The sequence below is a fragment of the Streptopelia decaocto genome (genome assembly GCF_964273445.1).
Source record: "Streptopelia decaocto genome assembly, chromosome: 18".
Taxonomy (NCBI): domain Eukaryota; kingdom Metazoa; phylum Chordata; class Aves; order Columbiformes; family Columbidae; genus Streptopelia; species Streptopelia decaocto.
The window spans coordinates 8,777,589-8,802,705 of record NC_138673.1 but is presented as its reverse complement, the minus strand read 5'-3'; the positions used below and the strand labels follow the sequence as shown (position 1 = coordinate 8,802,705).

The 25,117-nt window shown below is 41.6% G+C and overlaps 2 protein-coding genes across 4 annotated transcripts in view; both read right to left on the bottom strand.

Annotated features, from left to right (window-relative positions):
- MED13 (mediator complex subunit 13) overlaps positions 1 to 3,000 on the bottom strand; it is a 48,906-nt gene extending 45,906 nt beyond the window's left edge. The window contains exon 1 of the mRNA XM_082068403.1: positions 1,537 to 3,000. Within this exon, the coding sequence (XP_081924529.1) occupies positions 1,537 to 1,602 (66 nt within the window). The 5' untranslated portion in view covers positions 1,603 to 3,000. The remainder of the gene's footprint in view (positions 1 to 1,536) is intronic.
- A 1,615-nt stretch (positions 3,001 to 4,615) lies between these two features.
- LOC309447606 (uncharacterized protein) lies at positions 4,616 to 25,085 on the bottom strand. Of its 3 annotated transcripts, XM_082068404.1 has the most exons (8): positions 24,996 to 25,085; positions 24,275 to 24,317; positions 23,464 to 23,536; positions 22,060 to 22,156; positions 12,928 to 13,002; positions 12,583 to 12,700; positions 11,266 to 11,321; positions 10,263 to 11,077 (listed from the first exon to the last, which is right to left on the bottom strand). In XM_082068404.1, exons 4-8 carry the CDS (start codon positions 22,140 to 22,142, stop codon positions 10,942 to 10,944), a joined length of 468 nt encoding a protein of 155 aa, XP_081924530.1. In that variant the 5' UTR covers positions 22,143 to 22,156; positions 23,464 to 23,536; positions 24,275 to 24,317; positions 24,996 to 25,085; the 3' UTR covers positions 10,263 to 10,941. The 3 variants fall into 3 exon arrangements, 1 of the variants encoding a protein (XP_081924530.1); XR_014185637.1 differs by lacking the exons at positions 10,263 to 11,077; positions 11,266 to 11,321; positions 12,583 to 12,700; positions 12,928 to 13,002 and adding exons at positions 4,616 to 8,904; positions 10,113 to 10,246 and having other exon boundaries at positions 24,996 to 25,076; XR_014185638.1 differs by lacking the exons at positions 10,263 to 11,077; positions 11,266 to 11,321; positions 12,583 to 12,700; positions 12,928 to 13,002; positions 22,060 to 22,156 and adding exons at positions 4,616 to 8,904; positions 10,113 to 10,246 and having other exon boundaries at positions 24,996 to 25,071.
- Between the last annotated feature and the right edge of the window lie 32 nt (positions 25,086 to 25,117).

The window sequence follows — 25,117 nt, the reverse complement described above, 5'->3', positions numbered from 1 at the left end:
TTGCTTACTTAAGCATACAGTACCTTTGAAATCCAAGATTACTCTAAGGAAATAGGTAATACAGTAAATCTAACTCAAGCATAGATTCTTCCAGCCATCTACTACTTCAGAAAATTTCACAAGTTTTTCCAGTGTAAAATATCTCTGAATCTCACACAGGAAGCCTCTCGAGTACACTTATTTTACCCAGAGCTATCACACTTTCCATTTCTCACACCACATTTTAAGAATTTAAATCCTCTTTCTGTCATTAAATTATACATCTGACTTGCGTCCACATTGGTTATGATCCACTAAATCCCCTCCTAGCCAAAAATTCATTTCACTTTATAAAGCAGAAGAGTTACTACTACATCTAATGGGAAATAAGACAATTCCTGGATTATCTATAGTGCAATACCATACCTAGTTTTTAGCACTAAGTTTTTTCGCTCGAGCACAGTCACCTGAAGGCACACAGGGGAGGCACTGCCCCGGGTTCTCTTTGAGAAGAGAGAACAAGGTAGGCTGGCATTTGCAAAGAAGTCACTAATTCTTTTACTTCTCAGAACCACAACACACAAAAGCTTGCTGCAGCATTTAAACCTAACATGGCAGCCTTCCTCCTTTCAGAAGGAGAAGCAATTTAGACGAAAGGTTGGGAGTCTGCAACAGTTGATACTTTAGAAGGACTTTAAGATTTTAAAATGCACCACTAATAGGGCGCTGTAGGCCTGGTGCAAGCTGCAGACTGGTCAGGCTGCCCTGGTCCCACTCCATCCAAAAAATGTTAGTACCACAGCCTGGCACAGGTATTTACTTATAACAAACTCTAGAATAATAAGTATCAGTCAGTCAGCCAAGATTAGCTAATTTGCATTAAAAAGCAGATGAAACAGCTCGGCACAGCCACCAAAAATTGCATCACAGTCCAGTTAAATCCAATTTACTTTGGGAGCTACCGAAGTCAAAATCTGAACGATTTCATCCTTACGTTTAAAAAGACTACAAAATGGTGCACAACAAAACATAAGATACCACCGCTTCATTGCGAGTCCGTCACCAAAAGCAGACCTCCAAGAATAAAAACAAGCAGCAAGAGATCGCTTGAGAAGCAAGGAAGAAAGGGAGGTTTCGGCTCAGATTTGCCTGGGATGTCACAAGTGGGGAGCGAAAAGAGAAAGTTCCCCGAGATGTGGGGATGAAGGAAGAAGGAGCAGGGGATCTCCTTACCTTCCGCAAGAAATGAGATGGAGAAAGGGGGAAAAGTTGCAGGCAGGGAAAGGGAAGGAAAAGGCAGTTGCAGGGAGGATCCACCATCCAGGAAGAAAGCGGAGGGAGGGGCGAGGCAAGACAGACAGCGATGGAGGGGGAACCAGAGGGGCATGGGAGAGTTGGCTGGCTCCAGGCAGGGCCTACTCTGAGGACTCATCCAACAGAAGCTCTGCTAAAAATGGCTGCTTTGCTTCCACTACCCCTTCCTCCCCTCCCCCAAACCTCCTCTTCTCTTTCACTCTGTGTCTGTCGTGCGTGTGGGTGCCGGTGGCCCAGACTTACCAGGCAGAAGAGGTTGGAATGGCAATCCTCCAGGCTGGCCCCGTTCGGCACGAAGCAGGAACTCATCCTCACAGCCACAACCCACACGCCATTATCCCACAGCCTCCGACAAGAAAGAAAGAGACAGACAGAGAGAGAGAGAGAGAGAGAGAGGAGACAGACACCGAGAGGGAAAGGGGGGAGGGGGGACTATGCACACGCACAAATAATAATACAATTAAATAAGGGATTTACATACAGACACACACGCACGCGAAATAGTGGCAGGATAAATAAGCCGGGAGGAGAGTGGTATCGGAGAGAGGGGTAAAAAAAAAATATATTTAAAAAAATAATAAAAAAAAAATATTAAGAGAAACTCGGAACGTTTTCTCTTCTTCTGGATATCAAACGAGGGGGTAAAGCCACCGTGGAAGGGGAGAACAGAAAGAGGGAGGTGGTAAGTAATCCAACGACGGGAGATTAAGATCAAAATCCTCCCTGTTCCTCTTGTCTTCTCATTCGCATAAGGAGGGGAGGGAGAGGAGGTAAAGTGAAGGGGTAATTGATCCAACAAGAGAATAAAAATGGGGTAATTAATCCAGGGGGCTAGGGGTAAAAATCAGTTGACATCCCTCCTTGCTCTCTTCTCAGATGCCAAGCAAGAGAAGTAGGAAAAAAATAAATAATCCAGTGGGGGCAATTAATCCAGAAACCTCCCTCCTCTTCCTCCTGTTCCTTTAGTCATCAGATGAGAAAGGGGCAAATTGTGGAATGACTGGGAAGGATTGGCTGTGGGAGAGAGAAAAATCCAGGCTCGTCTCTTCGGAGTCCGAGGGCAACAGGGTGGAGGGGGGAGGGGGGAGTCAGATTCTTCTCCCCTGCTCCAAAAATAATCCAAATAAATTAAAATTTAAAATCATAAAAACAAACTTTGGGGGCCAGAAGCAAGGCAAGTCGGAAGAATTCGTAAAGGCAGGACAAGAAAAATTTCCTGGGGTGTACCCCAAAAAAACATCTGCGGGGGCAGGGGAGGGGGAAGGTTTTCCTTGAGAGAGAAAGGCCGCAAAAGTCTCCTCAGCAGCCCAGCGGGGGATTAAATTCCCCCGTGGAAACCCCCCCTCCCCAAAGCGAAATACTCTTCGCAGAGAGGGCGAAACCAAAAGATCCTCCGTTGGGTAAAAATCCTTCCGTGGGGAAAAGGAGGGAGGGGGAAAGGGGTGGAAGGAGGAAATTGCGGGTGACCCTCGAAGTCTCTTCGGGAGGATGGAGGAGTCTCCCAGAGGCCGATCCCCAGTCTTTTCGGGGGAGGAGGAAGGGGGAAATCGCAGAGTGTCTTCAGGGAGGTTCGCCCCCCCCAGCTGTCCTCCGGGGCCGAGGGAGCCCCACAAAGTCCACACAGCTGGGCGGGTCTCTTCAGGGGAGCCCGGACCCCGCCAAGTTACCGCCAAGAGCCGGAGGAAGGGGGGGGATCCGGGGCAGGGAGGGCCCCTCCACCGCGCCAAACCCCGCAAGACCCCTGCGAGCGGGAGGGGAGGCGAGGCGGGGAGGGACCAGCCTCGCAGCTGGGCTGGTCCCTAAAAAAAATAAAGAAAAAAAAAATGGGGGGGGGGGGGGAGGCGGGGGAAAAAAAATATCAAATGTTAGTCTTCAAACGGAGCGGTCTCTTCTGCGGGGGAAGGGGAGCGAGCCCCGAGACCCCCCCGGGGGGTGGGGGCCCCCGCTCTCCTCAGGTGAGGGGGCTCCGGCGGTGCCGCGGGAACGCTCCGCTCCGCGCCGCCCCGCTGCGGCGGCCCCGGGGGGCAGTGGGCGGAGGGCCCCCTCCCCGAGGGCTCCTCGGGAGGGCGGGGAGGCGGCGGCCGAGCCCCGGGCTCTCTTCAGCCGGAAGGGCCGCGGGGGAAGGGGTCGGAGCCCCACAATTCCCGGCCCCGCCGCCGCCGAGACAGAGGGACGCGGCGGCCGCTGCTGCTGGCGGAGTCGGTGCCCCGAAGCCCCCGCCGGCGGGTCTCCTCCTCGCTTCCCCTCAGCGGTGCCTCTGTCGGCGGCTGCCCGGCCGCGGCATCCTGGTCAGCCAGCTCCCCTCAGCGCGTCTCCCCCATGTCGCGTCGCGGCCGGAGGGGGAGGGGAGATTCTTCTCCCGTTTAATTCCGAGCCCCTTTTTCTTTAATGGCGGCCACAGGGACGAGAGTCGGGGCCCCCCTGCCGCGCTCTCATTGGCCGACGCGCCGTCACGTGGGCCCGCACCGCGATGGCCGCCGTCGCTGCTGGGAGAAGGAGGGTGTAGCGGCGCGGCGCGGCCGCCAGGGGCCACCGCGGCGCTGCGGAGCCGCCCGCCTTCCTCGTTGGGAGGGCGCCATCTAGCGGCCGCGCCGGGCCGTGGCGCAGCGGCAGCGTGGCCGCGTGTTCGAGTCCCGCCTCCCCGCAAGGCCCGCGGCACCCCGAGCTCGCTGTGTCCCCCCAAAATGCCACCGCCCCCCTGCCGGGGGCTGTCGTGGCGCCCACCCGCTCGTGGGCATCACCTCGGCGCTGGACAGGAGGCGTTCCTCATGCATCCACCACCAAAGTCCGAGCACAGGCTGTCCCACCAGCACAGAACAGCTCACCCCACTCCAGTTTTGCAAATTCCACCTCTTGGCAGAGGGTTCCCCAGATCTGCGCTCAATACCGTGCTGGCACTTTGCACCACGGAGCGAATTCCATACTAAGGATCTCAGAGCCTTTTTAAAAAAATGTATGCAAGTATTTGGAAAGCTTGCATTAATATTTAACGCGAGCATTAATGCTTTCACTAGTCCCACAGACATCGTATCTGCTGGAGCAGAACTGTGCTCCAAAATGCAATTTTTTTCGTGCACAGATTCATATTGTGCCGTTTGTGAGGATGAAGTAGGTGGTTCCTCTGTTACTATACGCACAGATTTGCAGAAGGACTTTGACATTATTCAGAATTAAGATGCTACAGTGACAGTGAAAGCTATTTTTAAGACATATTTGGAAAGTATATGCATCGTTAATCCTCTCATATTACATATTAATTTTCCATGCAACAGTTTGCATGTAGAATGCAAAATTTTAAGTTACCAGATACATAATTCTTTGACTGCAAAGTTAAAGTGAAAATACAAACCAGCATAAAGTGCTCCAAGAAAAAAAAAAAAGGCTTGAATGTCTCAGCTAACGTGATATTCACATTAAAATATGATACGTTCATGCAACAGCAGCACATTGCATCACAACTATGCAACATGATGATGTTTCAAAGGCCCTGCAAATTATTTCAGGACTCATGAACAAGACGAGCAGCTACCTTCTGCAAATGTCTTGATAGAGGAGGAGGAAAGAAGGACACGCTATAAATAAATTTATATGATAAGTTAAAAAAAAGGTGAGGCTAGATATTTTCACCAAGAGAAACTTGGAAGATTTACTCACACTAAGGCTATTTTTGCATGCCAGTGTAGGCAAGCAAGATTCTTCTTTTTATCTAAATAGAACCAGAGTATTTTTAACGCAGGAGATTCATTCCCTCACTGCTCGTTGGAACACGGCAGCTGGGAGGGAGCCAGGATGCGGGAGGAGGGCGCACGGAACCAAACCCCTTTCTGAGTGGAACAGATGGCTTTCTCCATGGTGGCCACAGACGAAGACCATGGTGTGAGGAAGAACCCGCTCGCAGAGACCCTCCGAAGTTCCAGCGCATCGCTTCAGTCATTAGAGCAATTATCTCACTGCGCAGAGACACGCTATTAGATCACACCTCCTGAAGGGCAAAACCGATATTGTAGGGAAACAAAAGAAAGCAGAATTTGACATTAGCAGACAAGAACCATTATGGTTATCCTCTTCAATGGAAAAAGTATTCTTTGGTGAAACTGGGATTTGGCAGAGGGAACAGAAACCCAACGCGATGACTCGGGATGCACAGCAGACGTACTCCCACGCTTCCCCATGGATTTCAGGATAACACCACATTTTCACTAGCAGAGAATCCCCCTTTCTTTTTCTGCCCGAAACAGCACAGCTCAACGTGTGGAAGAGGATTAATCTAGTGTCTACCACTGGGTTTGGCATTGATTCACTTCACAGCTTCGAGGAGCCCAACTTCTATGGCTCAGTTTACTTCTTTGTGAAATGCGTTTTGAGATCCGGTTCATTGGTACTTACATATTAGTCACAATAAATACTTACATAGGATCCTAGCCCAGTCAAGTGCAGAACATAATTTTTCCTGTAAATATAATATACAGGATAAAGAATAAAATATTGACAAAAAAGGAAAGAAAACTAATGCATCAACTAGGTATGTTAAGAGTCATTCCCTTCCTGCTTCTTGTCTGAATTACAGGCCCTATAAAGGCACCGGGTTCCCAGTTACATGTACAGCACTAATCAACAGTGAGACCCAGGATAACACTCATAGCCGTGTTTAGCAAATTTTAGACTTGAGACATCACTTGCCCTTTGCATACTGTACATGCTAAAAGGAGGCAGATTTTTTTTTAAAGTGGAAAAAAATGCTATTAAAAATGCTTTTTTTTTTTTTATATAGGTTCTTACATATTATAGTTCTCATCTCTGCAACTTCCAGAAGTGCATTAAGCTGCGTAATTAGCATCTGTCACATGTAGCCTTTTCTTTCCCTCTTCCTCTCCCTAGAGGGAAACTGCATGAAGAAATTTTAATATAAATTTCAGTATATACACTGCAGTGCATTCATATTAGGAAAGATCCAGTTAAGTAAGTTTCTGCTCATTCCTAGGTTCATCTCTGTGTAATATCAACTTCACCAGTTTAAAAAAAATGCTACTGATCCAATTTAAAAATTAACTAGTCTATTGGAAAGACAAGGGTAGTGGGAGTGGGGGTGAGATGATCCCCGTTGCGTCAGATTTACACCGATGGAATTGCTGGAAATTGGGCAGTAAATGCCAGTCGCTCGTCCTGGTGCTGTACCCTTCCACTCTCACATAGTCCCATTGAGACATCCAGCCCAAAGTACGAAGGGACAGATGATTTTCCCCTTTAGCCAAAAATATTTCTTTTGAAAGGAATAATCGTATTTTGAGAAACATCAGAACAAAAAGTAGGACTTCATATTGCTTTTTCATTCTCAATAAAAGACATTCCGCTCTTCAATATAAATAGTCAATGGGCACTGCGGCATCTCCTAGACAATCTCTGACAACCTTAAGAGATGCTGCCTTTTAGCAGTAAAGACTGAAAAGAGAGAAATGCAGCTTGAGAACAATCGCAACACAAAAAACAATGACATTATTTAGCATTCAATTTCCAATTCAGACTCTCTCCTCATTTTTCAAAGTATTTATTTTCTACTTAATTAGTTCAAAAGAAAATTGAGATTATAGGATTGAACATACTGCCAACAACCTGAGGTACGAAGTGCAGACCGAATGCTCCAATTTGAGCTACAGCACTGGTAATTATTGTAATTGGCCCACGTGAAGCAAATATATCAAGTAGTGTAGAGTTCAAACTCATGCCAGTCAGTCTCCGGCTGGCACCGGCAGTTCTATCAGGAGGATACAGAGGTCTCAGCAGGACTTATTATTGGCAACTCTTCAAGAGTTCTCTTCTCCAAGTGGTGTCAAGGGGATTTGGGTGGGAAGAAAGATAATTTTTAACAAATTAAACTACCTAAAAATGGCGAGATGCCCAGAGCCACCTAGACTGCATGAGTCACTACTACCAGACAACTTTAAAAAGAAGATTAAAAAATATCATTGCTGTAAAAAAAGGCCTATCCAGCTTTAACAATATGATCAGATCACTGCAGACACCTACTGTACACCAGACTACATGTATACAAACATGTCAGGAAGAAAAGCTACAGCAGAATATGTACCCAGAATGTGTTTCTCAGAAAAAAACTAGCTCATATTACTGGAATCCAAGTGTTCCTATAAGGGCAGGCCATATAGTTTCAAGAAATTAGAAGACCACTTACTTTTTAATTAAAAATGACAATAGCAAAGCCCCCATAGGAGATAAGATTAGGGGGATTGTTTATTTCCCATTACCGTTTATCTTACAGCATTTGTAAGGTGTCCATAATTGCCGTAAAACATAATTTAGATTTGCAGTGCCAGTTGTCGCAGGAGGCTCTGCTCTCTGCCATATTGATGTGCAGCTGCTTTGTTTAGATTTTGCAAGAATGCTTTTTTCAAATGGTGAAAATGTCATTTTTTAGCAGAGGTCTCTAAGAGAAGATTTGAGTTTAATGCACAGCAATAAAAAGAGGAATATGAGAATCCTTGTTCTCTTTAGTGTCAGCTTTGGTTAAGACGTATGAATGCACATGAATAGTCTTGTCAGAATCTCTGGGGCTACAGACATCCAAGATCTAACATATTATTCCTTCTGACCAGAACATGAGCTGCTATGCAGCAAGGAGAAGGGAAGGAGAAAAAGATCGGCCCACTCCACAACCATGTATTTCTCTGCCTGGAAATCTCTGAACACAACTTTTTGGAGTGAAAATACAAAGCTTATTTTCTCCAATCTGAATGACTGTACAGACTCTTTAAATCTGCAGCAGGAAAAACAAAACAAATCATTGTTTAATGCCTGATCTTGCAGCTTTTACTCATGGAAAGGATCCTAATTAACTCATATAAATAAAGACTGTGCAAGCAAGGACACATACTTATCAGAAGAAAGCTTCTAATCTTTCTAGCTGCTAACTCTATTTTTTAACTTGAATTACTAGTTTCAGATAAAAATAAGATAATTAAATAATTTCATTAAAATAAAGTAATTTTAATTCAAATGTCAGTATATATCAAATCTGGATACTACTACAAAGAGAAGGTTCATTCACCAGAGACAAAAATCTTACAATGTGCTTCTGGCTGAGTCAAGAGAAAATATATTTCAGATTTGTTGTTGTTAGCAATTTGTTGCCAAATAAACTGGAATTATGCAAAAGCATTAAAATGAGTTTGTCTTCTGAAATTCGAGGTGAATGAGTACCTTTCATTTGTAGTGCAACAAAAGAGAATATCCTGCACTTTGCGACTCAAACGGCCTCTAGTCCACATCCAGGAGTTACAGCGCATCAGACAAAGACACGGATTTGTTTGGTGCAATAAATGATAGCAGACCTTGCCGTATCTGAAGTGCAACAGATGGTCTTCCAAGAGCAGCATAATGACTGGCAGACAGCGCACTTCGTTAGAGTGGCTTGGAATGTCTTCAGCAATTACACAGAGAGTTCTGGGGGGAAGCCCTGTTGTCTCCATGATTCTCCTCATGTAAATAGCTGTGATTTTCCTGGTTAGATGCTAGAAAATTCTGTCTTCTAAAGCCTGACCAGCTGGTGAACCGGAGAAGGGAGAACCTTTCAAAATGAGGCTGCAAGGATTTTGTCACCTGAGAAAAGAGATGTAAGTAGGAAAAAAGAAATAAATTAGCATTGAAAGGAAACAACTTTGGGGATGTCACTGTAAAGCTATGAATCCATAGCCGGGTATGCCATGGAACTGTAATTTATGGAAAAAGGAAGGTTTAAAACAAGGTCCTTCAGACATTTAGGAGCTGGAAGGTCTACAGGTAGAACATGTGGAATGTCTAGCAGGGGGGAAAAAAAAGGACGACTAAATTACTGAATTACAACCTCCTTCCTTTGGGAAACTGGTGACTTTCAAAGAGTCCTCTTCAATTGTGGCTACGGTTCTTCAGGCAGGTTAAAGTGACCTTTTTTGAGGCTGTGACAGAGTCTTTCAATTTTGATAGACAAGCTACTCCACAAGACAGCAATTAAATAGGAGTTATAATAAAGAAACGAAAAGAGTAATAAAATGCTGATCTTAAATTTTTCTAACCTATGTATACAGTATTCAACTTCTATCCCTTCCTCCCTTCCCCCCAATCCTACAGTCTTTTCTGTTATAAAATCTTCCTCACCAAATTCACCGTGAGTAAAATTTTCTGTGGCAACATAAACACAACTAAAATGTGTCCTTTAACAACGTAACTTAGATGTTGATGGAATCATAACTGCATTACTCCCTCTCCAATTAGCAGCGGCATTCTTTATGTTTGCTTATGAAGCGGAAACTGTTCGCTTGTCACTACAAAGACCTTCTGTAGAGGACTTAAAAAAACAGCCACAGCAATTAAAATGACAACAACAGAGGTGGATTGGTCACATTCTGACAGAAAATATCCAGCTGTTTCTTTCCAGCAAAAGGACACACCAACTATCTGAGATGCTATGACCAAATTTTGTCAGTCTATATCACACTGATGGGTGTTCTGGCAAAAGTATGGATTTCCAAGAAAGGAACAGACTAATACAGAACTATATCTAACCTCAGAGTCTGGTTTTGCTTGGGTTTTTGATGTGTTTTCGGGTTTTTTCCCACCCAATCAGGATCACCAGTCATCCTTTTTACCCTCACAAATTTCCCTTTTGCCAGAACTATAGATACTCTGTATGTATAGATATTCTGTGATAAATCCTCTAAAAATAAGGGTAAGCAAGGCAAAAAGTAAAACTGATAGGGTTAGGACAAGTAAATTAGATCTACTTGTGTTAAAAACATTCTCTTAGAATGTGAACCAGAACTTACAGGTACCTTATAACATTGGTCTTCTGAGTTGTGTTTGTCTCCAGAGGAACTGCCATAAGTGGGCAAAAACTTCAATGTCATCTTCTTCATACCTTCAGCCACAATGTTTTTCAGGAGAACTTACAGACTCAAGAAAATTACTGCAAAATACAGAGGACAAGGGGAAAAAAATAAATAGGCAAAACAAAAAAAACCCAACTAACCAAACAAAACCACCTGTCTTTTCCCTTCCCTGAATTCACCTTCCAATTTCAGGCCTGTAAATTAGCTAAAATGTGTTCAGACTGTATTACCCTTCTGAATGTCTCTTCTGATACAACTGCTTGACGCCATGCACCTCTTTCTTTGCAAGTATTCTGAAAACGCAAACTTCAGGATTACAGCATCTGGAAGAAGATGAAGAGATGAAACCCCCATGTCTGTCAGGTAGAGCAGGAGCTTATGTCAACTAGAATCATGTGCTGTATTATTGCTCAACAGATGTACTTGAACTAGAGAGACAAACTACTTAAAATACACAGAAGGAATGTGCAAACTCTTGTGCCTCTTTTGTTGCAGGGGAAGTGCACGCTGGCCAGGACTCGGAATACCTTATTCTGCAGTAAGTGGGGGGAAAAAAAAAAACAAAAAAAAGAGAAGAACAAAAGAAATCTTGTCAGTACACAATCATTTGGTGTACGACGAGATGGGAGGACAACCATGATAAAGCACAAGCACAGATAAACCCAATACATATATAAGCTAGAATATAGTAAGTACACTTACCACTGCAAAAACAATGTAAGTAAATCTCTCTCCTGAGGAAGGCTTTAAGACTGTTTTCCTTTTTCCAAATCTACATCACCAGTGAAGTCCCATAAATGAATATTCTCTTGCAAATAAAGTGATGATCTTCACTTTTTGGCAGTTGCAGTAAGAACTGCCTTACAGGAAAGATCCCATAAGTACGTTTTATTCCTGTGAACAATCTCCTCAAAGAGCAAGGAGAAAACATGAGCTAAAATTACTTGCGCAATCATGTTTCATAACTGTTCCTAGCCTAGTGGTATTGGTCCTTCCCTTTTCCAAACACAAAAATGCACAAACTTTTCTCCCTCTTTTACTAAGGGGGGCGGGGGGGGGGGGGGGGGAAATAATGTGTTTATCCTTGGCTACTTACAGAGTTTGAGGAGCTGTAAACAATGGAGCAGTGTGTGCCCACTCATCACATCGCCTCTGAAAAAAAAGTATGGAAAAGAATGCGCAAAATATGTAATTACTGTTTCAGAAGATAATTTCATTACTAATACATCCCCAAAGATAGCATGCACAGTACTGCAGTTTAATTAGATGATAACTGGAGGGGGTTAGAATTTATGAGGTAATAAATATATTTTGGACTAATAAACTCCAAGGCTGAAGTGTTTATTAATCTGGAAGATGAAGATTATATAGTTGATAGGAGACAACCTCAGGTTGCACTGAGATGCCTATTGTTTGTATATTTGAAAATTAATATTTTCCTTCTTTTGGGAGCTAGATCAGAAAGCCAAGATCATTGTGGATGGTACTGAACGATACTAGAAACTGTTCGCAAAGGCAAAGAATAATTAAGTTTAGGTTGTGGTTTTAAAGTTTCACCTTTTAATCCATTTGTCACCTAAACTATTAAACACTGCAAATACACACTCTATATGTGCCTTCTGACAGCTGTCAAAGACTTATTCTGAGGGGAAGAAAGGGCAGATTCCTTTGTAGGATAACCAGAGCCTTTACAGGACTAACAGCCCCCTCTCCTGCTCCCCCCAAATACTCAATTCTGATTCTGTTTTCCTGCTTTTGGGTTTTCTGCAGGACTACACCATGTGGTGAACAAGCACATCAATTTTAATGTCTCATTAATTTTTTTCTTTCCTTAGTATTGTTCTATAAACTTTTTGCCCAGTGCAGCACACTAAAGATTTTGAAACTTAACTATTCACCACTGTGTGGATTTATATCCCAAACAGCTGTGCCAAGAAGTCAGAGGAAACAAATGGCATAATCTATTAATTTGTCCTCAGGCAGTTACAACTAGAGCTTTATAAATTGCCATAGAGTTCAGCCCATTTAAACTACATTTCTGTGTTCTTTTAAAAATGTCAAAGTCCCACACAGGCAAGACAGGAGGCCAAATTTAGCCCAGGAAAAGGTGTGTGTGATTGAAGTCAAAGACCAGGTTGCTTAAGCTAAAGCTTAGGGAGCAGTTCGGCAATCTGGACATCCATAAACCTTATTAATGTTTACAGTTATATAAATGGTGAGTGTCAGGAGGATGGAGCCAGGCTCTTCTTAGTGACAACCAATGGTAGGACAAGGGGTAATGGGTTCAAACTGGAACACAAGAGGTTCCACTTAAATTTGAGAAGAAGCTTCTTCTCAGTGAGGGTGACAGACACTGGCCCAGGCTGCCCAGGGGGGCTGTGGAGTCTCCTACTCTGGAGACATTCAGACCCACCTGGACACCTTCCTGTGTAACCTCATCTGGGTGTTCCTGCTCCATGGGGGGATTGCACTGGATGAGCTTTCCAGGTCCGTTCCAATCCCTGACATTCTGGGATTCTGTGAATTTAGGCCTGAGAGAACCAGAGAGAAAGATAAAGGAAGAAACACCAGGATGAATAAATAGTGCGTGGCACCCTCTCCTTGGTGATGAACCAAGAGTAACAAAGGCAAAGGGAACCCTGTGCACACGCGACATTAAGGGAAAACCCAGGGAAATCCTGGTTGTGTCAGAAGAGCTGGAGCACACGGGGCTGCAGCGAGGAGGAAAGGGGCAACACACATCACATCTCACATTTACCAGCAAGAAAACATCCTGCTTCTCTGAGCCCATCCGTGTTGAGTGATGGCAGCGAGGAAGTTGTGTTTCTGAGGGCTGTAAAGATTGAAAGATATTTAAGAAAATGTTTATTAATTAGCTTAGATGATCCAAATCTAATTGGCCACGGGTTCAGACAGCTTCCAGTCTGGCTCCAGAGTTCAGAGCAAAGGCCTCAACGCTGAATCTTGAGACGACTACACAGATAATTAAGAGGAGATGACGACGACGGCCATTTCCAAAGCGCCTGCTTTTTAATTCCCAGGCTTATATACTCTCTGCAAATGAAACAAGCAACAGAGCTAACTTTCCAATATGAAATCTCTAGGCAGTATGTTATTCATACAGCTTATGTAGATGTCTTTACCCTCTGGAAAAACAAAGTTTAAGAAAAATGGTTCTATCTTTGGGGAACAGTTTAAGTCTCAGGATAACCACGTCAGGAAATCCAGCTCTATTACTTTGTATCTTACATTTTATTACTAGATTGGTAATAGGAAATTACCAAATAAAATTGCTATTTTACTTGGTAATTTTTTTCCATGGGCCTCGTCTAATATGAAAGATGGTGATCATCAAATTTATTCAAGTTTTCCTGTCAACAACATCATTAACCAAATCCCTCAATTTCAAAGTAAATAAAAGCATCTGGGCTTCTCGCACAGCAAGACTGACTTGCATATTTAAGCCTCATATATAGATGAATTTGCACTGGACCAAATTTGCATATTAATGAAGGACTAATTGCTCTTTGCAGTCAATTTTATGCAGATGAATCTACTCCTCTCAGTACAATTTTCATAATGTTCAGAAAGAACCAAAAAAATGTAAAACTTTTAAAAAGTACACAAATGTTAGACAATCAAGGAAGAAATATCATAATGACATCAAACAGCTTTACATTAAATTGTATATAATTCATCTTTTATATTGTTGCTTTATTTTAACAGCCTCCCACAAAGAACGGAACAATTCATAGAATAACTTCAGCATATTCCCCCTCCTCGGTCTCAGATTTTAACAGCTTGTAACAACTCATTATATGATCTTGTTTCCAGCTGGAAGGATGGAGCCTGGATTTTTAGGAGAAGTTAAATTTGCTGAACAGGAATTTATTTGCTCTCAGTCATCCTCACGCCACAGGTCAGTGATGAGAAACCCCACCCACCATGATTTTAAGGTAGTTTCTACCCACTTTTGCAATATTAAGAAAAAGCTCAAAAGCCCAAATCCCTGTTCAGCCTCTCCTGAGTTAAAGTGCAAAATACCAAGACGAAGAGAGAAAGTCCTCGAGAAAGAGAGATATCAACACATGCTGAGGAAAAAGCAGTAACATTAGGGAGGAGTTTTTCCTAATTCTGTCAGAACATAAGGGCAGAGTTGGGAGATGCATCAGGAATCAGAACTGAGAGGAAGGGAAAATGGCCAAGAAGCTTTCACTAACATTCAAAAAAATGATAACAGGCCACAAAACTAAGACAGTTTTAGTCATAAAATAATAACAGTAATAATTGGAAAAGAATGAAAAATACTCTACCAGGAAAATATTGCGATGATATTGCTGAAGAATTTTCACCAAGGAAACAAGACTCAGTTGAGCTGATCAGCCCGGAGGAAACAAACTCCAGTTCATTGTGTACTTTGAAAGGACAGCTTTTATTCTGGATTACGAATTCCAAATATCTTTCTGTTTTGCTCAGAGAGAGGAACAAAGGGAAATGCACCTTCTTTATAACTTAAATACACAGCATTTGAAAACCTGCTATGGGCACTCCCCTTTTTTTTCCAAAAGATGTCTGGTTCAAGTGATTAATACTGGGTGAATGTAAACAAAGATAATTATTCAAACAAGAACAAGATGTTCCACCCCAAATGATCAGCTTCTTCAGTGACTGAGATGCCTACTTCTAATAATCAAGAAAGGTTAACCTGACCAGATTTAATTAGCTACTTAATACGATAATAAAGATGCATAGATAATTGGTGAGGAAAAGACTGCAGAAGCAACACCGAATCCTAACAAATTCCTTCCCTCAAGACCAAAGCCTGGGCTGTTAAATGATTGCACTGTTGGAGGAATTCCCTCTATATGTACTTTTGCAATTGTCTATGTGGAATTTCACCTTATTAATAATAATAAACACATATTAAACAAACAAAAAAGCAAGAAACAACATCCCTAAAAGTCAATGATTAAATGAACCAAATGATGTGTTTTTTTTTTTAACACTGTGCTTCAAATAATCAAACAACTTGCAAGTATTTAAATGTTATATATTGGGAATACTGCAAAATAGAATTCGTCTCCAAGAACGTTAGGATATTTTATTAGCCTTGTATCTCTGGATAACATGTTTAGCACTTGCTGGTTGAGGCAGGTTGTAGCTCAAAGTGTTACCAAATAATGAGTTTTAAAGTGGAGGACCGGGCACTTTCTTTCAGTAAAGATTAAACATCCCTTCAAATAAACAATTCAGTGCAAACTAATGTATCTGATATTGATTTATTCTATTCATAAAAAGTAACAATGTAATGGTAAATTCAATCTATTCAATGAGAAGTTTATGAGCTTAAATATATCAAAAGGGCAATGAAAGCTAATATATAGTGATTAAATAACAATCTGCGCGAAAAAACCCACACAACTTTCAATTCCATTATACTGCAATCACATACTGACAAAAAGCAGGCTTTGAATTGTTTCAAAGGAAGCTGCAGCCATTTGCCCTGTCTAACAGCTTAGAAGTTTACAAGGAAATATTAATTTATCATTTAAGTGAAGGGTATCTCAGATAAAGTTTTTGATTAAAATCTACATTTCTGAGCCTCCTGACAGTGCCAATATTGCTGAAACAGGACATCAGCTGCAACGCCAGCAACTCTGGAATGCAACACCATAAACTGTAAATCAGTTTTGTCCCACTATAATGTTGGTTTAACAACAAAAGAAGAACTTCAATGTTTAATATTTAAATAGTATAATTATTCCTTTAGAACTAAGTCCAGAAGGACCCTTCATGGGCACACGATGTGAAACGACGACACAGAGAATGTGGTTTTGCTACACGGTGAGGTCTTAATTTGTAGGAGCCACCCGAAAGGTCCAGCACAGTCCCTGTGCTGCAGGAATCACAGAATGGTAGGGATTGGAAGGGACCTCGAAAGATCATCCAGTCCAGGACTTCAAAAGCAATCTCCATCTCAGTTTTCTACACTCCTATGATTTTTACACTGCAATCAATTAAAAGAAATTGCAACTTCCATACTCTCACTGCCTAATTCCAAGGCAGATGTAACATACCGTATCTTTTGCTACCTCCTCTTTCAATTAATAACATTGTTTCTGTGCAGCCTTTCACAGAGTTTCCAGATGAAAAAGAACAGTGTCCAGTGCAGCGGGTCTGTTGTTTCTGGTTATTGCTCACACAGAACCAGATATGATTCTTTCTTTTCTACCCCTATGTCTACACTGCAGTCAGAAGCACAACCCAATGCACCGAGACACTTGGGCTGCGCCTCTGAAAAGCCGCAGCTCTGTGGCTGCAGCAGGAAACTGTAAGGTAACTTTCATGATTAAGAGGAGCTATCAATAATCATCTATTTTTAAGTACAGCATCCTATAAATCCTCCTAATTAGTAAACTAGATGTCGTCTTTTTAGCAAACAATCCCCAGCCTACTTCCTTATTTATTTTCTTGAATTCAATTATATTTGCCACCTGCTGGCCCAATCACCTAAATGACAGATTCTGGATGTAAGGTAGAAACTGGGCCATAAACAATAATTTCATTATAGTCCAATTTAAAATACTTGCCTGTACCTGTTTTCTCTGCTTTATGAAGAATGTTTGTGCTGTTTCCCCGCAGGGCTCCGTGGCTGCAGGACTCTGCGCTCCTGGCCGGGGATGCAGCAGCAGCACCAGCAGGAATTTTTCACTGCTCCGGCTCCACCACTGCCCACTCCATAGGAAACCATAGAAATCAAAGCTGAGCATTTTCTGTAGGGGAAGGACCACTAGAGGCTGAATAAAGAGGGGAAAAATTATTTCCAAACATGGACTGAAAAATTGATAAAGGTACAAAAAAATTCGTCAGTTGCTAAAAAGAGCTCTTGGTAAAATAAATGTTAGCAAATATTTATTTAGATGATTAAAAATAACAAAACTTTTGACATTAAAAGAAATGGAGGAGACTGTACTCCTGTCATTATTTACCTATCACAGGACGCTGAAATCTACCTAGTCCATAAACCAATTTATTTACATTTCCAAACATCTTCTTGAACGAAATCCAGCCTGTAAAATGCACATCTTGCAGACAAATAGTTTAACTTGAAGCACGAATTCAAATGCTTTGCTCTTTGTAGCGGATTGCTCTCCAGTTCGGTAAAAGTAACCAGGCACCAAAGCCATTCATTGCCAGAAGGGTGAAATGCTGCGGAGGCAAGTTGGCCTCCAACTGGGAAAGCACAGAGTCCTATTGCCTGTGAGCGGAAGGAAAAATCAAAGACTGACATCTGGTTTTGTCCATTTTGTTTTTGACCAGAAACTCAACAACATCCAAACCATCAGGATCCTACAGTTCAGGCCTTCGAAGAAACTCACGTTTCCTTCTATCACCTTTTGAAACACAACTTACGAACCTACCTTCAAAAACTCACTGCTACATTCTGAAGCCATTGCACTACACCTGCCTCAAAAACATCCAAAAGCTGCCCTTCTGAAACTGGGTTAACAAAACTCAGCATTGTGATATGAGATGTTAAAAGTGATGACCCAGATTCTTGAGCATTTTCCCACTTCCCACTATTACAAGATACAGAAGTCCACGCTGCTTCCTTTATAATTGTGGAATATTTTCCATTTTATTTTCTTATAACTAGTGAAGAATACATATAAACACGCATTATTCTCTAGCAACTCATTTATTCCACGATTCTGTATCTTTCATTTCACCGGTCCTCTCCCAGATTTATTTTCCATTGATTTCCAGTTTGAAAATTAATGTTAAGCCAATATGGAACAAAATTATTATTTTACCATACTTATTTTACAATAAATAGTGATTTGAGTGAGTGCGTAAAGCTGTATTATATATTAATGAAAACATTAACCAAACTGGAGGCCTACAGTCAGTTAATGCCCTAACAGAGGAGCCTTGGAGAGAGAAACTGCACAGCATTTTTATGTAGCATGTGGGAAAACTGTGCAGCATGGGAGTATTGAACATTAATACTGCAGCTGTACTAAATCTACTGTGTCAGCCTCTGTCTGCAAGCAAACCAGATTTAAGGAAGTCAATTTGTGCTGCAGCATTGGAGGCTGAAAAATGGTTAACTTGGTTATGTTCAACTTAAAAAAAAAAATAGGTATGAATTCTGTGTACCTGCTAAATAGTTACAGACAAATAGCTCTGTTTGTAGACAATTACGTGACCTGTATAAAGGTTCAAATTATGGATTAGAGTAATGCATTTTACAATTATATTTTAACACCATGGCAATGATGTCTGATAGAGAACAATTACTGTATTGGGATCTGAATAACAAAAAATATAAAACATTTTCATTGACCATAATTTCATTCCTAATGTATTTTGTCCACTCTCACGCCTTTCTCTGAACATACCATAAAATGTTACACAGATATCTGAGTGACCCTGGGTAGGATTCACAGATACTATTTTGCCGTAGCGTTTCATATTTTCTTATACAATAAAAGAAAAAAAAACATGTTCTATTGCACACAGAAATACACACAGAACAAACGCTGTTCAGCTGCTGTTATCACTGTGACGCATTTAAGAAATTTAAACACACCAAATCTGCAAGCCTTGAATTGTTGTTTTTTTTCCATAAGCACCAAATACAACGTTGGCCTCGCTGGACACTCTGCAGGCCCTTCCCGACAAGAGGCACAAAGAAATATCCTCTGTACAGAGAAGTTCCGTAAGACGGAGAACATGACTGGGAAGTTTGGAAAATTATGTATGCACACATACACACACATATGCAAAAATTTGGGGTATCTGTTATATTTGGAGTCCTAACGGTACTATGACGTCTAATTTAAAGGTTAATTTACCTGTATCTGTACGCACTCAACCACACGTTCCTTGTCCACAGCCCCTGCTCACACAGTTGACATCCCCATTTGGTCTTCTCTAGGAAGCTATTGTCAAAATGATAACTGTGATGATTTTAAAACCAACAAACACCCCCCCAAGCAGTGTGGTGCGATGAACTCAGCATCGAAAGCAGAAATGACAGAGTGGTAGACCCAACTTTTCAAATTGGAATGCCTGAAGTTACACATCCAGATCCTTATTTACATCCATGAGGAAGCCTGATTTCCACTAGACATACACAGGCCCCCCAGTTACCAGGACTTCTTGCACCACCCGAAAAAGGTTTTTTATTGCGGTACTTATTTATGGATTTCTTGCCTAAATTCAGACAACCAAGTCCTACAATTTTCACTTATAAACTCTGGCACTTTAGCTGCTACATTAAAAAAAATGAGTCTGTTGACTTGCTGGAGCTTAAATGGCCCTCAGCAAACTTTTTATTTGTACTTTTGATCTGTGAGCAGAGACCTGGCTGAAATCGATGGACGAGACAGTCATTTTCTGCTGGAAACAGAAACTCCGCACTTGGAATTGTGCAAGCTTACACGCTTAATAGTTATAATGTCTTCTGGAAGAGCTTATATATGAGCTTAAGATTATTTCCAATATCCCTTCATCAGTGTTTTACTTTGTAAGTAGTTCTCAGTTAAGCAGTGAGTAGTCTTCCATTAATTCTCTCCATTAATGAAGAAAAGTAGTGAGTGAGCTAGAAGTCATTCTTAATTTAAGGTTAATTTTATCATAAACAGATGTTTTATTTGACAGTTTGAGGGATACGGGTGTGCTGTGATTTAGTTCAGAGACTATAGTTCAACTGAAGACTCAGACCCTAAGATTAAATGAAATTAAATAGCCTCACCCTCATCTCCAATTGTATAAATCGTAAAATCACTCTAAGGGACATAATTGGAGATCTTTGCAGAAAGACACTAATTTTGTTTCATGACATAAGTGCAAACATGCTGAATTTTCTCAGAACTGGCTTTAAGTGCGCCACTGCAAGAAAAGTGTACATTACAGCAAGATAACAAATGTGTCTTCTTAACAAACAACAGCCTTATCTCCTTTGAGCAGACACCAAGTAGGTGGCACTATCTCTTAACCATATGCTGCAGACAAAGCCTCTGGCAGGTTGAAAGTTGAACACCTCATACTATCATATATCCACTTACAATATAACTAAACCACTGAAAAATAAGCATACAGCCAACTATGACATACCTATGAAATGCACAGGGGAAAAACTCATTAGAAACATAATTAGAAAAAAAGCATTAGAAACAGAGAATTTTATATATTGCCACCAAACTAAAAACAGTAAGTAAATATTAACTTCATGAAGCGCAAAACAAGTTCTATTGACCAGTGAGGTAAATATTGACTGAAGTGAAGCAAATATTTATATGCTGACGTCAATGGGACAAATCCCGTTCAACACGACAAATAAGATTTTGCCTACTGTATTTCTATGCTTGTACTCATTCTGAAAGTTCTGAAGGGAAATATCTGGAAATCTGTCTATGGTAGTAATGTTTTTTAAAAACAACCGTTTTTCCTTAGCAACTAAAATGGATATACATTGAGATGTCCAGAATATTACAACCTTTCACAGAGGTTTGACACATCGTTTTCAGACAGAACGTGTTAACTCACTCACTAAAGTCTGACCAGATAACAATATCCAAGGCCTCTGGTTAACTGATCTCTAAAAAGGTAAACAGAAAGCTGGTCAATTTGCAGCCACTTATAAACCAAAATTTTTTTTACACATATAGTGGTAACCAGTGCCAGAAGATTCTTTATTTCACCATTTGTTCAGGTTACACTCAGTCAAAACTTTTTATGGCAGATGATCTCAATAATTACAAAGAAAGCAGACTTTTCTTCAGAGGGAAAGGCTGCCACCCTGATCAGAACAGGGCTAAAGCAGTTACCTGGGTACTTAGGAGAAGTAATGAGGCGCCAACAGGACTCACTTCAGTCAAATTGGGTTTGCTCCTGTAGACCACGCACCACAGAAGCCCCCTGCGCGCCAATAAAAACCTTTCCCACCCTAGAACACAAACTAATCTAAATTAATAAACCAATGTAACTTCTAAACATTTGCATTTATGAGTTATGTTAGAACATTCATTTGGGTTTTGAACCTAAAAAGTATTAATATTTACCAAGGAAAATAAAGAATAATTATGGATATAACTATAAGCAAGTACTACTGATTGAATATAAATTAGCAAACCTATCTACCCCTCCCAGTAAATCCACTCCGGGGAGGTTTTTACATACATGGGAAGTCATTATGCAACAGAACAATTCACACAAGGATTCACACCTTCAGATTAACATATTAGATTGGGAAAAAAAATAGTTTTGAGAAACTTCAAAGATTCTGTTGAAATTCTGGCACCTTTCAGCATGCCTGTTAGAGAATACCAACGTCTTGCACAGCCAATGATCATTACAGTACATCTTCTAACCTAAATACCTTTGTAATGGTCTTACAACAGCAATTAACACACATATTCTAAAATTCTTTAACAGCTGAATTTATTTTTGAGTAAATGTATTTAACAGATCCTTCAGCGTCACTACAAGAAAAGACCAGTTCAGAAACCAGCTTCTCCACTTGGTTCTAATGACCATGGGAATCGCTCTTTCTTGCAGATAACGGCAAAGGCTGAGCACCCTCCTGTGCAGGGAGCAAGAATTACAACTGCCCTTTGTGGGTCCGCTATCTCATGTCCGTTCAAGGCTCTGCCTATACACAAAATCTAAGAGTCTGGGATCTAATTCACCAGTTTTAAAGCAATTATATGACACCATTGCCGTGGAACTATTCTCAGTTCAGGATGACTTAATGGAAACGAGCACACTGCTGTAAACAGCCAGCTAGTAAGACACCTAGAAACCTCGGGGAACAAGATGATGCCATTGCTTTATAAAAAATATCTGGTTCAAATTTCTTGTGAGTCTGCTTGACAGAGCTTACATGATCAGACTTGAAATCCAGGCTCCTCTGCCATCGCTCAGAATCACAGAATGACGGATTTGGAAGGGACCTCGAAAGATCATTTATGCCAATCCCCCTGCTGGAGCAGGAACACTCAGATGAGGTTACACAGGAAGGTGTACATTGCCTCTGCTGTTAGTTTTATCTGCCATGTATTGGAAAAAGCTCTTCCTGTTGTCCTTGACCCCCCTCGCCAGGTTTAATTCTAAGGAGGCCTCAGCTTTCCTAGTTGACTCCCTACACCCTCTGACAACAGCCTTAGATTCTCCCCAGGTGGCCAGCCCCCTCTTCCATGATCTATAAACTCTCCTCTCCCACTTGAGCATCCCCAGCAGCTCCCTGTTTAACCACGCAGGTCTCCTGGCTCCCTTCCTTGACTTCCTACGTGTCGGGATGCTCTGATCTTGTGCCCGGTAGAAACAGTCCCTGAACACTAACCAACTATCTTGGGCCCCTTTACCTTCAAGCAGCCTTGCCCATGGGATTTCCCCCAGCAATTGCCTGAAAAGGCCAAAGTTTGCCCTGCTGAAATCCAGGGTTGCAATTCTGCTTGCTATCCTGCTCCTGCCACAGGAGATCCTGAACTCCACCATCTCATGGTTGCTGCAACCAAGGCAGCCCTCAACCTTTACCGCTTCAACCAGACCCTCCTTGTTAGTGAGGATGAGGTCCAGCAGTGCGCCTCTTCTAGTCGGCTCCTTCACCCTTTGCATCAGAAAGTTCTCGTCAAGGCACTGGAGGAACCTCCTAGACTGTGGCTGGCCGCCCAAGCAGTCCTTCCAACAAACATCAGGGAAGTTAAAATCCCCCACCACTTCACTCCAGTAAAGACTTTTCAAAACCAGTTTCTGTTCCTCAGTGCCTTAAATATGGGAGCACAGGAGCTGTTTTCTTGTGCTCAAAATTAAAACTAAAGTAATGGTTGTATAATTGCAGGAGCTAGTTTTTAAAAGATTGAGCATTCAAAGCCCAGGAAGCCTTCAGATTTTAAGGGTTATTTGAGCCTCTCGGCAAGACCTTCAAATCCTTCAATCAATTTAAACTAAACCCTCTTAATTTTACAAAAGTCTTCCATAATCAACCAACATTTTGTGTAGAGTGAAGACAAACAATAAAGCCTTTGAATATTCAGGACATTCTGCTATTTTACAGACTCCTGCAAGAAAACAATTTTTATCATGTCTCCTTTCCACATATCCGAGATCAGTTCCTTTAAGTTTCACTAAAGACCTATGCTGTACATCTAATTGTAAAGGACCTGCTCCTTCCACACCTTCTGATGAAAAATAGTGATCTTACAGTTAATTAGGAGGAATTCTGAAATCTTTCTTGTGTCAGTAGTTACTAAATCCAGAGGTCATTAACAGCACCATGAAAACATACCTGTTAAATAACATCACTGAAGAGTTACATACCTTCTAATGAGCTGTGAATCAGAGATAAATCAGCAGGTGACCTGCATGAGCAAACATTATTGATTAACAAGCTGTCATAAATTAATTTTGTATTTCCAGTGCATATAACAATGAGAAGTAGTTTGAGAACAACTTTGATTTAAAACTACATTTGTACTTTAATGCATTTTATAATCATAAAAAAGAAACAGCTGAATGAGGCTTTTATATTTATACAGTTCCAAGCGATGTACAGAAGGCATGCATAATTTCCAACCATAAAGTACTATTTAAAAATAAAAGAGTTATAATTGCTTTTCCTGATTTGAGAATTAAATTAAGATTTTTCACATTGTCCTTCATAATCCAAACAGTATGTGGATGACTAACGGAGCGAAGAGCAAGAGAATGAACAATATGGCACAGCATAAGTCAAACACAATAGTTTTATGTTATCCTTGGAAAGATGGGGACATAGCTATATAATTTTTACAGTGCTTCCAGCTGAGCATCTGATATCTGCATTGGTGCTGCTACTAAGCAGTATTGAGATAATTAGACAGAAGTACTATGCAAATTAGAAGGTCATCTTAGTTCAGAGGGCCTACAGCAACAGCAGTTTTGAGGGTTTGTTTAATACTTATGCATTTTCTAGCTCAGGTTTCCTCCAACATACCAGCCATGGGCCAAGTGGAATACAGAGGATAAGGCCTGAAATTTCCAGTCAAAAACTTCAAGATACAGATTCCAAATCTATCCTACAAGCAGACCAAATTGCTGCTGATGTCTCCTTAACCTACCTCCAGCAGGAATGGAGATGTGTCCAGCATTTTCAGCTTCCTCCTCAAGTATAAAAGAGAAGGTTTAAGGTTAGATGGTTTGTGTTACTAAACACCACTTAGGACTTCTAAACACTTAGTTTTTCCTCTCATGAGATCTGATGTCTAAGTGTTTGTCCCTTCCCTCTCCCAGGGTTACTGACCCCACAGCGTTTCTGTATTCAAAATTTTGAATTAAAACAGTATTCCTATTTTAATTCAAAACAACACAGGACTGTTTTTCAGAACTGCTCAGATATTAGGCACTGGTTTCCGTGTGAGCTGCATACCTAAACACTTTGAGAAAAACATCTGAGCCAAGGAAAACAGATGCCATTTCTGGATGCAAACTAATTTATTCAAGAGCACATTTTGAAAGAAAACCCTGTATCTATTTAATTTTAAGCTTCTCCTAAGAGCTAGAGCAGCATTAACTAGGGCAGCATTTTCCTCAGGTCTCCTAGGAGGCAAAGCCAATTTCCAGCCAGCAGGACTTCCCTGTGGTGAGCACTAATCGCCACCGAGAAGCAACAATACTGCAATATGTATATACACTTATATATATTTTAACATATTTATTAATTTCCTTCCTTATTATTGCCGTCGCAGATTAATTTTAATTGAGGCTTTAAATAAAAAGCAACAAGAACCGCCACCCCCCGCCCCGTTAGGTCCCCGGCGCTGAGGTGATTTCCCCCCTCACCGCCCCACACGGGACCGTCCCCGGCGGGGCGAAGGCCCCAACCGGCCGCTCGTTGCCAGAGCAACGCCCAGCTCGGGGCCTTCCTCCTCCTCCTCCTCCCTTTATGGCTCCTCCTCTTCCTC